The sequence below is a fragment of the Phlebotomus papatasi genome, chromosome 3 (assembly GCF_024763615.1).
Source record: "Phlebotomus papatasi isolate M1 chromosome 3, Ppap_2.1, whole genome shotgun sequence".
NCBI classification, from domain to species: Eukaryota; Metazoa; Arthropoda; class Insecta; order Diptera; family Psychodidae; genus Phlebotomus; species Phlebotomus papatasi.
The window spans coordinates 17,942,048-17,957,805 of NC_077224.1; the positions used below are offsets into that span (position 1 = coordinate 17,942,048).

The 15,758-nt window shown below is 33.6% G+C and overlaps 1 protein-coding gene across 4 annotated transcripts in view; it reads left to right on the forward strand.

The window, feature by feature from the left end:
• Positions 1 to 15,758, forward strand: part of LOC129807908 (moesin/ezrin/radixin homolog 1) — a 71,700-nt gene that overhangs the window by 28,537 nt on the left and 27,405 nt on the right. For all 4 annotated transcript variants that reach the window (XM_055857507.1, XM_055857509.1, XM_055857508.1 and 1 more), the window contains one exon: positions 4,646 to 4,825. In XM_055857507.1, coding sequence (XP_055713482.1) covers positions 4,646 to 4,825 — 180 coding nt within the window. The remainder of the gene's footprint in view (positions 1 to 4,645; positions 4,826 to 15,758) is intronic.

Genomic DNA, 15,758 nt, shown 5'->3' on the forward strand with positions numbered 1-15,758 from the left:
TAGCATTTCAAATGAGCAAAGGCCCCTGTTTTTTTTTTAGCACAAAAACGCGCACATATGGCAAAGAATAAGAGACTTTTAGTCAAGTGAAAAAAAAATTGTTTTCAACGGTTGGAGAAAATGTTGGCCATCTAAAAAAGACAGTGCCTATTGAAAAATGCTGAAGCTCAGCGGTTTTTTGATCGAAAAAAAAAATGTCCCAACGCTTACGGAATTTGAAATTGGAAGAAACTCCGGGCTTGGTGTAACGTCTTCCTTTCACTTCTTTTGTTCTGACAATGGAGACGCTACAGTCTGCAAAGAATGACCTTGAGAAGATGCAAATTAATGGCCAAAAAAGGGGGAAAAAGTGAAATTACCAAGAGGAAAATCCCACGAAGCACTGAGAATCAAAAACCAAAGATTGAAAAATACCACAGTGTGACGATAAAATTCGTAAAAGTGATTTTTAGTTTGAAAATCAGTTTGGATTTTAGTGTTTTTTTTAATGTTTGAAGGTTAATGGGAAACATTCTTTAAAGTAAAGTGGTTGGTTTGTGCTTAAATCTGCCATTTAAGGGCTTGAATTTACGCGTTTTCCTCATGGAATTTCGAATATGGATTGTGTTTATCCTGGACACAATCCAAGGACTATTTAGTAAACAAAAAATCTCGTAAGCTCCTGAAGCAAGGGCTTCAAAAGCAATACCGGACAAAAACGGTTAAACGTTACTAATTAGTCAATTAAACGACTGTCTGTAAATTTATCCTAATTTATATCTTAATATTTCGAATATCGAGTTTGTTTACCTTAGACGCAACCCAAGGACGATTTAGTAAACAAAAAAGCCCGTAAACTCCTGAAGCAAAGGTTTCAAGAGCATTACCGGACAAAAAGGTTTTTACATTACTGATTATTCAATTAAACGATTGTCTTTAAAATTATCCTAATTTTCTTATTAATATTTTGAATATGGATTTTATTTATCTTAGACCCTATACCCGAAGATAATTTAATAAACAAAAAAGTTCAAAAATTATAGTTTTTTGAAGAAAAAGCATCACGAGCGTTGCCCGACAAAATCGGTTACACGTAACTGATTATTCAATTAAAAAATTGTTTCTAAATTTTTACTTAATTTTCATCTTAATATTTCGATTTTGGATCTTATTTATCATGGACACAATCCAAGGATAATTTAGTAAACAAAAAGGTGCGAAAACTGCAATTTTTGAAGCAAGAGCTTCAAGAACATTACCGGCAAAAGATTACAGGTTACTGATTATTCAAATCAAGAATTTCCTCTAAATTTATCTTTAGTTTCGTTTCAATATTTCGAATATAGGATCACTGGTAAAAATAAAAGGGTCAAATTGACCCTTTTCAAAAGGATGGATCGTATTTGACCCTTTGAAAGGTTCACTTTTGTATCACTTGAAATTTAGTATGCACATTTATCACGAATAATCATGTTTTATTGTAAACTTATTACTGATATCATATTTCTCTCATCTGAGCGAACACCAAAGATCACTTTTTCATTGTTTTTTTATTCGTTTATTCCGGAATTAAATAGATGTCAAAACCGTGACCCTTTCGAAGGGTTCCTGGTGACCCTTTCAAAGAGTCAAATATGATCCATCCTTTGGAAAAGGGTCAATTTGACCCTTTTATTTTTACCAGTGATTGGTTTATCTTGGACACAATTAAAGGACGATTTAGTGAACACAGAAGTGCTAAAACTCTTTACTTTTTAAAACAAGAGATTGAAGAGCGTTATTGAACAAAAACGGTTATAGGTTCCTGATTATTCAATTAAACGATTGTCCTTAAAATTATCCTAATTCTTATCTCAATGTTTCGAATATGGATTTTGTTTATCATGGACACAATCCAAGGATAAATTAGTAAACAAAAAGCTGTGAATATTACAATTTTTGAAGCAAGAGATTTATGAACGTTACCGTATAAAATCGGTTACAGGTTCTTGATTATTCAATTCAAAAATTGCCTCTTTATGATCAAAAATTTGAACACATTCATTTCCAAATATCTCGTACAAAACACCATTTTTCTTAATTTAAGACACTTTCCCTGTTCTAAGTAGAAGAGCGATTTCAAAGTTAAAGAACAGTGACTACTGCTAAGGTTTTGTCTTGCTACTGGTTACTGCCCATTTCTGAAATTGTGATAAACTGAAATTTAGTTTATCTTGTGCAACACTTCATTTACCTTTTATCCAAGACACTTCCCTTCTGTGATAACAGAAAGATTAGGTTATTTTCATCATTTCAAAACAGAAATATTTAAAATTTTGACTGGTCCTTCGATACTATTCATTTTATTTGATTACAACATTTTCCTTTAAACGTTACGTTTTTTTTTTTGTAATGCAATAAAGTTCGTTAAAATATTTTAATAAATAAATAAGCAGCTACAGTGCTGTCTCTCTATATGCATACCGTGTCGATGCACAGCTTTTGTGTCGGTTGCATTCAAAATCAATTTGTTTACATTTGGCAAAGTAATAAAAAAAATTATTTTCTTGGTAACTAATTTTTCTCGTTTTTAATTTTCTTAATTTTATTTTTTCTGTCTCATATTATAGTTAAAATAACACGGGAAATTCTAGAAAAATAAAAAAAATAATTTATTAAAAGAAAGACAAAAACTGTTATGAATTTAAAAAAAAATGTGCATGTTCAGAGAGAGAACTTTCAAAAAAAAAAGTACCCAAACTATGCATATAGAGAGACAGAACTGTAACATTCATAATTTTGTTTGGTTATGTTCGTGAATTTAATCTCTAGAATGATTCATAGAGGCCACTTAAATTGTCACATTAGATTTGGATTTATTTTTATTTGTCAAAATAAAGCACAAATCTAATACGACCTGTCTTAGACGTTTAACGGCCTTGAAAACATAGAAAAATGTACATAACCTTACATATGATAATAACCTTCGAATTATTTTAGGGAATTAGAAACAGTGCAGCGTTTATATTATTCAAAATTTCCTGAACATGGCTTATAATCTGTCTATCCATGTCCATCGTACGTAAAATACGTTATGGCATAACTTTACTGTATTTATCACAGAGATAAAAAATTACATAACCTATAAAAATGACATAACCTCTTCCCATTCAAGTGCAAAAGCTACAAAAATTTCTATCTCGAAGATGCTCCTATTGCAAAAGTCGTTTTTTAGTTGGTTATTAAACTTTTTATTGAACTCATGCAACTTGACACATTTTTGCACATGAAGAACTCATGATTCATGTGATGTTACAATTTATTTTAAGGTTATGTTCAAAGTTTTAGCGTTTATTTGTTTTAGAGTGATTTACAAAATAATGTAACTATTTTATAGTGTTCTTTAATAGTTATGGCTTTGGCACACCTTTAAGGTCAGGAAAATTTCGTTAAGTCGAAATTCAAATCCCTTTCTTTCTCAAACATTTTGCCTTTGTCTGACATGACAGATACAACATGTTTGAGATACAAAGAGATGAGAATGTCGTCTTCATGAAATTTTCCTTAGGTCTCAAGAACGAAAAATGCTCGAGATGTTGTTATTTTTGAGAAGCCTTACTTTAAGTTTTATATATATTATCGGCTTCAAGACTGTGCTCCCTTGCCAGATACTCTAAGATTTTGACAATTGTCCTTTTGACAGCCGCAAGTGATATCCCACTTCTGATTTTGTCGTAGAAAAAAACAAAGTGAACTATTTCTTTTCTAAAGCAAATCCATTATATTTATTTGGTTTATCCAGGTCCCAGTAGCTAAATAGGTAGAGCGCTAACCCTATAAAGCAGATGATCTAGGTTCGATTCTGGTTTATGTTCAAGAATGCTTTATAATGTTTAATTTTCCGGATAATATCCTTAGTCCGCCAACTTTAGTGTTACACTGTGGTTGCTCGATGTTGAGACGTTTAATTGACTTTGCGTGATTGAGAATCAGACAAACAACTTCACTTTTAAACACAATTCGACCAAAAAACGTTCCTTAGATGAGACTTTCTGGCATATAAATAAGTTTTGTATGTTGAGAGGGTAAGAAGCAAAAAGAGAGAAAAAAAGATATGAAAAGGTGTCTCTTAATTGGCTTAAAGTGAATTTAAAAAGTCAGCACATGTACACTCTTTATGCTGAGTTACTTTCTTTGTCTGGCACTGCTGTAGTATTTGACCGGATACAAAATAGGACACTACAATTCAGTGTCGCATAATTCTTTGAGCAAATATATAGCATGTGAGTTTGAATGGGATGGCAGTGAATTTTACCCATTTCTTCCACTCCCTCCGATAAAAATATTGCATTTTATAACGGCTTGGCGTTGTTGGCGTAAAAATCGGTTATAAGATTTTTTTTGTTAAATGAATATTTGTGCATCATGATGGTACAAAGAGAAGAAGAAGAAGAAGAAAGAAGCAGTAAATAGATGAAGTAAAAAATACCTTCTCTGCTGATGGAGAGAAATTTGTGCTAATACACTCTACTAGTGTACACACATAAAATGGCTCTTTGATTTTTCCTATAAGGCCTAATGCATGTCTAAACTTATAATTGATTTTTTCCGTCTTGTCTCTAATCTCTTTTCAATCGTACTTTTCACTTGTGAATATGCCTTCTCTTATTTTCTTTTTCTTTTATAGGTAAATGTACGTGTTACCACGATGGATGCCGAGTTGGAGTTTGCAATTCAGCAAACTACCACCGGCAAACAATTGTTCGATCAAGTGGTCAAGACAATTGGATTACGTGAGGTTTGGTTCTTTGGACTTCAATATACAGACTCCAAGGGTGATCTCACATGGATTAAACTCTACAAAAAGGTAAGATAAATCTTTCATTTTTATTTTGTGTGTGCACCATTAAAGTTTTATTTTTGTGTGAGAAAATGTGAATCTGTTTTAAATGCTCGATTGAAAAAGATTCATTGATAGTGTTGAAAATGTTCTTTGCTAGAGCAATAATGTTCTTAAGTAAACAGTTCCAAAAAATGTTTCCTAGTAGTTAGACTAAAAACTGATCCCTAAGATAAGACAGAAAAATATTCCTTTGTATTGTCAAGAATATTCTCTTGTAGAGCTAAAAAATCCATTGCTAGAGCAAAAACTGTTCATTGTTACAACAGAGAACTTTCCTTACTAGAGCACGAAACGTTCCTTGGAAGACCAGGAGAATTTTCTTGGTAGATCAGGAAACGTTCCTTGTTAGAAAACAAAACGTTCCTTGCTAGATCAGGAAACGTTTCTTGGAAAAGTACGAAACGTTCCATACTGGATCAAAAAGCGTTCCTTGATAGTTCAAGAAACGTTACTTGCTAGAATAAATAAATTCTTTGGTAGTTTAAGAACCTTTCTCTTCTAGATCAGAGAAATTTCCTTGCTAGATCAAGAAACGTTTCTTCCTAGAACAGGAAACATTCTTTTATAGAGTAGGAAAGTGCGAAATGTTCCTTGTTTGATCAGGAAACGTTTCCTGTTAGGTCCGGAAACGTTCCTTACTAGGTGGAGAAACATTTCTTGATAGATCTGGAAACATTCCTTACTTAGATCAAGAAATGTTCCTTCTTAGATCAGGAAACGTTCCTGACTGGATCAAGAAATATTTCGTGCTAGGTCAAGAAAAATTCTTTGCTAGATCCGGAAGCATTTCTTACTAGATCAAGGAAGGTTCCTTCCTAGATTAGAGAATGTTCCTTTCTAGATAAAGAAACGTTCTTAACTTGATCAGGAACCAATCCTTGTTAGATCAGAAAACGTTCCTCACTGGATCAAGAGACGTTAATTTCTAGATCAGGAAACGTTCATTGCTAGATCAAGAACCGTTCCTTACTGGATCAGGAAACGTTCCTTGCTAGAACGCGGAACGTTTTTTGTTAGATCAAAAAACATTTATTACTGGATCAGAAAACTTTTCTTGCTAGATCACGAAACGTTCTTTTCTAGTTCAGGAAACGTTCGTTTCCGGGCCAGGAAAGGTTCCTTGCCGGGGCAATAAACGTCCCTTACCGGGCCAGGAAAGGTTCCTTAACGGACCAGAAAACGTTTCTTGCCGGGGCATTAAACGTTTCTTGCCTGGGCAGGAAAGGTTCCTTACCTGGGCAGGAAACGTTTCTTGCCCGAGCAGGAAACGTTCCTTGCCGGGGCAGGAAACGTTCCTTGCCTGGGCAGGAAACGTTCCTTGCCTGGGCAGGAAACGTTTCTTGCCTGGGCAGGAAACGTTCCTTGCCTGGGCAGGAAACGTTCCTTGCCCGGGCAGGAAACGTTCCTTGCCTGGGCAGGAAACGTTCCTTGCCTGGGCAGGAAACGTTTCTTGCCTGGGCAGGAAACGTTCCTTGCCTGGGCAGGAAACGTTCCTTGCCTGGGCAGGAAACGTTCCTTGCCTGGGCAGGAAACGTTCCTTGCCAGGGCAGGAAACGTTCCTTGCCTGGGCAGGAAACGTCCCTTGCCGGGTCAGGAAAGGTTCCTTGCCGGGTCAGGAAACGTTCCTTGCCGGGGCAGGAAACGTTCCTTGCCGGGGCAGGAAACGTTCTTTGCCGGGGCAGGAAACGTTCTGTGCCGGGACAGGAAACGTTCTTTGCCGGGACAAGAAACATTCTTTGCCGGGGCAGGAAACGTTCTTTGCCGGGGCAGGAAACGTTCCTTGCCGGGGCAGGAAAGGTTCCTTGTTGGGCCAGAAAACGTTTCTTTGCCGGGGCAGGAAAGGTTCCTTGTCGGGGTAGCAAACGTTCCTTGCCGGGCCAGGAAAGGTTCCTTAACGGATCAGGAAACGTTTCTTGCCGGGCAGGAAACGTTCCTTGCCTGGGCAGGAAAGGTTCCTAACTCGCTCAGGAAATGTACTTTGCTAGATCAAGAAACGTTCTTTGCTGGTTCAGGAACCGTTTATTGCTAGATCAAGAAACATTCCTTACTCGATCAGAAAAAACTTTTTTACTGAATTGGGAAACTTTCCTTGATGGGTCAGGGAATGTTCCGCGTGATAAATAATACCTTGCTAAAGTGAAAACCGTTCCGTATTCGAATGAAAACATTCATTGGGTTTTGTGAAATCTTCTCCTTGTTACAGCTATTAACATTCTTTGTTATAGTAAAAAGGTTGATTTCCATTAACAAAAAGCGTTTTATGCTAAATCAAAAACGATTCTCAAAAAACGTTCTATACTGAAATAGATAACTTTTGCTACTAAAATGGAAAACATCGTTAAAAACAAAAACTTTAATGCTAAGAAAACGTTGTTATGCAATAAACGTTTAATGCTAGATCAAAATGTTCTTTGGTAGAGCAAAAACAGAACTTGCTGAAACAAAAATAACATTCATTGCTTAGAGCAAAAATAAATCATCTAAAACTCTTCTTGATAGAGCTCCACTCTGGAAAATACTTTACTGAGAGTATCTATCAACTTTGAAAAATTCTACATTTTATTTATTATACAATTTATCTCTGAAAAAGGCCATTGGGTATGAGGGTTAAAATTACAATAATTGGAATAATTGACAATGCAATAATCATCCTAGAGAGTGTGATATATTTGTTGAGAGCACCACAGAAATGGTAATAAAAAAAAATGTCACCTTATTAAAATCACGAATAATTGAGAAGTTAAACATTGCACAGAGTTGAGGAGAAACGTGACACATGAGATGCTAGGTCCTCAATTTTTCCTATTATATAAAACTTGTGCATAAACTCAATGCGACCATGAATGTAAAAAGACATTGCTTTAAAGCACCTTTTTATTTCTATTTAGTTATTTTTTCCTTTACTCTTCTCCTCATTTCGTGTCTCAACGATCTCTCATTGCTTTTATATATTTCTTTCTCTTTTTTTTGAGAAATCACACGACAAAAATGTACAATCACGCATACTTATTGGGGTTGAGTGAATTGGTGAATTTTCAACTGATACTCAATGTTTTGTTCTTATCACATTTGTAAGAGAAATATATGAGGTCACTTGGATAGTAATGTAGTTTAATGAGTAGTGACTTTAATAGAAATCACTTATTTTGAATTGAGAAAATTTCACTACTAGTTGGTGATTTTAAGGCCTCTATATTGAAGAAAATTTTAATTAAAAATTTAAGTACAAAAGTTGAGTTTGAAGATCATTAAACATCACTGAGAAATTTTGGGGGGAAATTGGAATTTTGAACTAAATTTATATGCAAACAGTTACATCAAAATTCTAAGCTCATCCTTGAAGCGTTTTACTTCAAAACTTCTCTTTAAAATACGATATTTTGACAACAAGAATTTAAAGCATAATATTGATTAAAACTGTCGCAATTTGTATGTTCCTATAGAAAGTTTCGTTTTTAAAAATCAAAAACTTCATCTCTACAATCAATATTGAATGTTCAAAGTAAAGGCGTCTACACACTTTTGGACATATTTATCAAAATGGAGAATTTTGAAGTAAATAAGTTTGCACATATGCACATAAATCCTGACAAAATACACACTCTTAGAAAAAATTAGTTCGTACAAGCTCATATGCAGTTATTAGAACTATAAAATATAGTAAATATAGACCCAACTATATATTTAGTTTGGGTAACTAAATGAAATAGTTAACCACAGTTAGTTAAAGTATCCTTTTCATTTAGTTATCACAACTAAATCAAAATAGTAATGGGTACTATAACATATTAGTTCCAATTACTAAATAAATGGGGTTGATACCCATATTATTGGCTGTAATAACTATATCATATTAGTTGTGGTTACTATATAGCATTCATTGTGATGCATATTTCTTATTAGTTGCTTAAAATTTGAAAGAGCTTCAACGCATTACTAAAACAAAAACCACTCTTTACTATTGGAAAAGTAGTCATAACTTTATGAAAATATAGGCCCATCTATTTACATTGGTTGTGAGAACTAAAAGGAATTAGTGACCAATATTAGTTGGGATAATGATTTCATTTAATTAACACAAGCAAATATAATTGTATGAAAGCATTATGAAATAATTGCCGCAACTTATCCACGTAAATATTGTTTTATATTCTCACTACTAATAAATTTATTATGAGTATAATGTTTTAAGAATATAAGAACTATTTTAAATAGATTTGATAATAATCGCCCGAACGACTAATTTTCATTAGTAATCACGTCTAAACTTTTCTAAGAGTGCATAAAAATGCTCTGTTTTGACGGAAATGTTTCAAAATTTGCAAAAGCCATAAAGCATAATCAACGCCATTTTAGCTGAGATTCTTTACAATCTCAGCTTTTGTAGTCACAGGTGAAATCCGACCTCGTTAGATCGGGCCCAAATTTTGGATTTACACGTTTTGATACTCATAGATCACGAATATCATATGCGCCAAAAATTGGTTTTCGTGGATGTCCCGTCCCGTCCGTCCATCCGTTTGTCCGTCCATCCGTTTGTCCGTCCGTCTGTCCGTCCATCCGTTCGTCCTTCCGTCCGTCCGTCCGTCCCGTTCCGTCCGTCCGTCGTCCGTCGTCCGTCCCGTTCCGTCCGACCGTCGCCCGTCCCGTTCCGTCCGTCCGTCGTCCGTCCGTCCGTCGTCCGTCCGTCCGTTCGTTCGTCCGTCTGTCCGTCCGTTCGTCCGTCCGCCCGTTCGTCGGTCCGTCCGTTCGTTCGTTCGTCTATCCGTCCGTCCGTCCGTTCGTTCGTCCGTCCGTCCGTTCGTTCGTCCGTCCGTCTGTTCGTCCGTCCGATCGTTCGTCCGTTCGTCCGTCCGTCCATCCGTCTGTCCATCCGTCCATCCATCCGCCCGTCCGTCCGTCCATCCGTCCGTAGTATAACCACTTTTGGAGAGAGAACGGAAAAAGATATCGACAAACGGTTTTCTTGTCATTGAATACTTTTACGTTTTAGTAAATCAAAAAGCACGATTATAGATTAACACATTTCGGAGCAATTTTTATCAAATCATTTTTGACGGATCTTTGACGTTTGCATCTACATCTACTGCAGACAATTTCCTTCAAAAAGCAATTTTTGACAAAAATTGCTCCCAATATGTACAAGCCTTTAGGCATAAATAATTATACTAGGTTTTCATGATATCAAAATTTAAGATTATTACTCAAATTATTAAATTATACTTCATCTATTTTACAAACTCATTTGAAACTTATCACTTAATGAATCAATAAGTTCTAGCGACAGTCTTTAAAATTAAAGAAATCCTTATGATTATCAAGATTAATTATAAAATGTAATAGGGTAAGTGTGCCAAACTTCGGCATAGTTGCATGCAAGCGCCAAATCTTAAGATTGAAATGTTATATTTTTAATAAAAATTGAATTTTTTGTTACTTTTTTTATAAAGAGTGTTGCTTGGAACCTTGTAGACAGTTTATCGTCTTCATTTTCTCTAAAATTATTCTTAATACATTTTAAAATGAATAAAAATATTGACATGGCTTTGGTGGCATATTTCGGACACCATTGATTCTCGTAGTTCCTGCTCTTGCAGAATTCTTCCAATGTCTTTCTCACATTATTTCGTTTGTCGAAGCGACATTCTTCTTTATTTTATGCATTGTATAATCTCTAGAATATGCAAAAACTAAAAATTCATGGAAATTTGAGGAATAAAAAAAAGTGGCCGGAATTGAAAGCTGACCGAAATTTGGTACACTTATTTTTACTTTTTAAAATTTAAGATCTTCATCAAAAGATAAGAAAAAAAAATCAATTCCTGCAATGACAATTAAGAGACTTAAAAGCTTAACGATTATTCATAGTTTAATTTAAAAATTTAAGCCTGTAAAAAAATTAAATATTGTGCTGTAACTATTGTCATAAAATTTGAAAACATTTTAGGGACCAAACATTTTTAAATTTCAATTTCTTCTATTGCTAGAAAGAAGAGCCTGATCTCCATTTTCTCTCTTTTGTCACTCTTCATTTACCATTTCGTTAAAAAACAAAAAAGAGAAAAAATCACGAGCGCGAGCTACTTTTTCAGTTTTTCCACAAAAAATCTAAAAGAAAGTTAGGTTATGTTGCTAGATTAAATGTCGAAAGTTAAGCTACCTCGGCTTACAATTTCATCGACAAACTTAGGATTAATCTCAATCTAATCTCAAAATGAAGTACTGGTAACAAAACGGTTCATAACCGATAACTAATTTTTACACTCGGTTCTTTACAAACGGCTGACGTTTTGGACTAAATGACATTTAAGTTTTCTGAATCTGGTCAATAGTTTTTTTTTAATATTTTGTACTGTGTGAATTAGTTTTCTATCGAAAAACAAGAGAACTTTCTTCGTGGTACGTTTCCGTTTAATTTTGTATCACGATTGTGTGTGAAAACTTTAATAAAATGAAAATAACACATTAATTCACTCTGGACAAACTGCATGCTTCGTAAATAAAAACGTTTTGAATACATCAACCGCCAGTGTTTGGCAGGTGTCACCTGGATAAGGAATAGCCGTGTGTATTCGATATTCAATTACATTACTCCTGGCAGAAGCATGACGTTTTCTATGTTTCCCATATGTTTCTAGTCTGCCGAAAAGACTTTTGAGTTTATTAGCTGTTTTCTGTCATTGTAGAATGATTTCGCAAATAATACTAATACAAAATAAAAGCCAATTTAATAACGAAAAGGCAACCGAAAACCCCAATCAAATTGGCAACCTACGTAGTTTTGGAGTTATCTCGTGAAATATGTACGAAAACAGGAAAAAATTTACACTAAAACTGGTCGCATTTTTCAGAGCTAATGGCATCTCCCTGACTCCTGCGGTGAATTTTGAGCAATGTTTTCGATTTTAAATCAGCAATCGGTTGTAAAACGGTTATGAACCGATAATTTTCGTCAGAAAATCAATTTTATTACTCTTAAAACTATTTTGGGAGATCTTTTGAGTGATTTATGAATCGGTTTAAATCGGTTGAGAACCAGTAAACAGTAAATGATGCGAAAGTACTTTTGAGCTATAGGGTCGAATTAACTGAACACCTCTTCGACAAGCAACGCATATTGATACTTTTGTCAAAATGTTGACAGTTATTTAAAGTATCTAATAAAATGTAAGTAATATGGCGTTTTTTCATTAATCTACGTTTTTCGATAAGGATAAGTGTTCAAATTTCGTATTCCTAATGGTACAGAGTAGGGTGTCAATAGGTCCTGACACGAGTTCTTAAAGTGTCAATAGGTATTCCTTTCATCCTAGCCATCCTAGCATCTAAGTCACAAGTTCGAGCATTACGCATTTGACATTCCATTGACATTTCATCAAGAGTGAGAACGACATCTGGTTCTAGTTGTCTCGCTCATTCTTATATGGAGCTTTGGAAATCTGTTTACAAAACAAAAGTTAATAAATTTTGTTTTCTAATTTGTTTTCGAAACTGCGTATGAGAACAAGCAAGATAGATAGAGATTTCGCTAACTCATTGAAATGTCAATATTTTTGTTTTGTAAAAATGTTTTTCAGACTACCTTGCATGGCTTAGGGGGTTAACTAGAACCTGTCACTTTCACTGAAATTTACACTTGCAAGACAAATGTTATTGTACGTATATAAATATCTTTTGTTTACTTAAAAAAGATAAAGAGTTTTTACTTATTACGTTTAATTTTGTTTTTATTCTTTTGACAATATTAATGACAAAATGAAAAGCAACATACGCCAAAAATAGTATTCTTTCTTGACTTTTTGAGTCATGGATAGAGCCTAAAACAAGTAGGAAAATTTATGAAAAAAGTGATAAACCATAAACGAAATTTATTACAAAAAGCCTAGAAAAATTTATAAGTCTACTGTGCCTTTTAATAAATTGCCTGTAACCTCTGGAACTTTCCGATGAAGTGAAAAATTGAATGAATTAAATTTACAACACGTGCCTTTAGTTACTTTTCTGTGAATGGAATTATATAGTATATGAAGTAGTATAACTTTATGCATTTTAACCCAGAATTTTATTAGCTTCATATCAAATAATCTTTTCTCACTCATGTGAAAATATTTCATCTATTAAAGAAAATGTGTGGAAAGGGAACTTTTTTTCTCTCTCTCTTTTGTTGAGAAGAACCCTCTGCGAGTTGTTTTTTTTTTTTTTGAGAGTTTCTTTTGAAATTTCTTTTTCGCACAGAGTTATTTTTTGAAGGAATTGTAATTAAATGTATTGCAACATGGCTGTAAATCACAAATTAGAATTTTAAAAGGAGTCTGGGGAAAATGCTCTCTCAATGAGATTATGAAATTGGCATTATAGCATGGCATTGTGGGAGTATTTTATAGTATTTGACCAAAATGGTAAGGTAATTTCAAAATTTGTAATGAGTTGTTTATTATTTGCTTCTTCATGTTGATGGTTTTCTTCTGAGAGATTATCGAACTCATTGAACTGTGACAGATTAATTTTTGATTTCAGAATGACATTGACATTTTTTAATTGTCAAAATTCAAATTTAAAAAGTAACGACTACTTAAAGAAATTCCGTTTGTATTTGAATTCAGTGTCTATTTCACATGTTTCATTAAGACTAATTGATCTCTCAGAAAAAAAAAATTAGCAGAGATCACGGAAGGACGAATTGGTTGAAAAATAAGCAGCTGGGTATAAATTTGTTAAATCATGCTGAAGTGAAGAAAAAAAAATATAGCTCGTGTTTAATTTTTGATTCATCTCCAGCGTGAGTAATTGTTTCTGTGATAAGACAAAAGAGAGACAGAAATATGAGGGAATTTAGTAAAAATGCGGGAACCATCATCATCTATTCCAACTCTAAGCTAGAGTGAAAAAATTGGGTCACATGTACAATAACTTTATTCAATTAATTTTTCCACACATTTATTAAGTTTTTTTCCAACATTTTGGAGGGTGAACGAATTAGTGAGTCAGTGTCACAGAATTCTTTCTAGACACATTCATTTGTTAGCTCAGCGAGATATGTTTAATTTTCGCAGAAAAAAAGAATGTAATAATGAAGTTTCTTATATTTTTTCTCAGTATGGAAATTAGTAATTTGGCATTTTTGCACGACTATAGATTAAACAGATGTATTCAACTTCCAAGATCTTATTTTATAAAATTAATTTATGCGATTCTACCTTGCCTTAATGTACAAAAAATTTAAATGTTGCAATTTATCATGTTTTTTTTCGGAAAAAATCTTCATTGTAAAGGTTCTCCTCCATCAATAATTCTATATGATACGATACAAAAAAGTTTGTATAAAGTTTCTGGAGACAATATAGAGAGAGGTAGGGGTACTTTGAGCTGTGGGCCTACATGGTTATACCATTTTTTCGTGTATTTCTAAAGGAAACTGGGTTTTAACATAATGTAATTTGGATATAGACAAAACGTATCAATGTAGTCCCACCTCCCCCTGCAGTTTTTCTTTTAAAGATTCTTATGAAAAAAAGTTTGAACGCTTTTTCATGTCTTATTTTAAAATATTTAAATTAGTGGTCTATCAAAGCTGTAAAAGTCAAATTGAGAATTTGCGTAAAAAAACTGTTACGAAGTTCGTTTAGTTGAAAAATTACCTAAATCAAAAATTATTTTTATTAAGTTCAAAAGAATTCACAGAGTTTCTTTTAAATCTTAATTAAAACCTAAAGTTCAAAATCTTCAAATTGGCATTTCAGGCACGTCTAAACGAAGACAAAAGTCTGCGAGTGGTTCCTTTTTGAGATAAAATTTCCCATCTTTCTGTTATAATATGCTAAAGTATGTCTGAACTAAAATAGAAAGCCTAGGCAAATTTTCTAATTTGCTTCGAATTGTTGCAAAGTTGTAATGAAAGATTTCATCGATTACAAAAATTAAAAAAAAAGTAGTACTAAAGTAAAATTATACCAATACTCTTTAAATGAAACCTTTTTCTAGTACAGATTTTCGAAAATAGAGCTTTTTAAAGAAGGTTGAAAGTTTTGTAGACTCGGTAATAACAATGAACATGGAGTAAAACTTTGTGGAGTATTTTATTTCGAAAGAGAGATTTCGAATGAAAATATCCTCTTTTAAATGGTCTTTTAAAATAAAACAGAAGCGCATTAAGTACATTATCTGTATTATCAAGCAAACTAATGGATTTCGGTGAGCGTCGGGAAAAGGAGAAAGCAGCTTAAAAAAAATCAGATTTTTTCCCAAAGCTTTCGGCTTAAACTTCAATCCTTTCTCAGTGGTCAAATCTTGTCTTTTCTTGCTTTGTCAAAAGTCAGGGAGTTCACAGGGCATGGGATTCGGAGCACTGCACTTCATTTTGTGGATATTTTGTATAAACATTGGTACTTTTACAATTTATAGATTTTTTATCCCTTGTCTCAATGTTTGTCCATAACGGAACAGTAAAATTTTGCAATAGCCAATTGAATGAACTCCCTGACTTTGACAAAATGAGAAAAGATATAGTAGACTCTCTCTCAATCGGACATATGGGGCAAAATTTCATCCAAATTATCGAGAGATTCGGGCGTTAAAGTCATTGTAAATTTCACAAAAAGCGCTCAATTATAAAAAAATACGATAAAACAAGAGTAACTACAGCGAATTTGAGCAAATTTGCTTTAAAATCAAACGTGAAAATTGTGAAAGGACCGATTGAGCGAGAGTCTACTGTAAGATTTGACACCTGAGGAAGGTTCGAACTCCAAACCGAAAGCTCTGGAAAAAAATCAGAATTCTCAAAACTGCTCCATCTTTTTCCGAAGCTCATCTGTTTTCATTTCTTAATATCATCCGTCGGAAATTATTTTTATTATCATACAAGTTATATTATTTTTTGTAATATACATGAATTTCA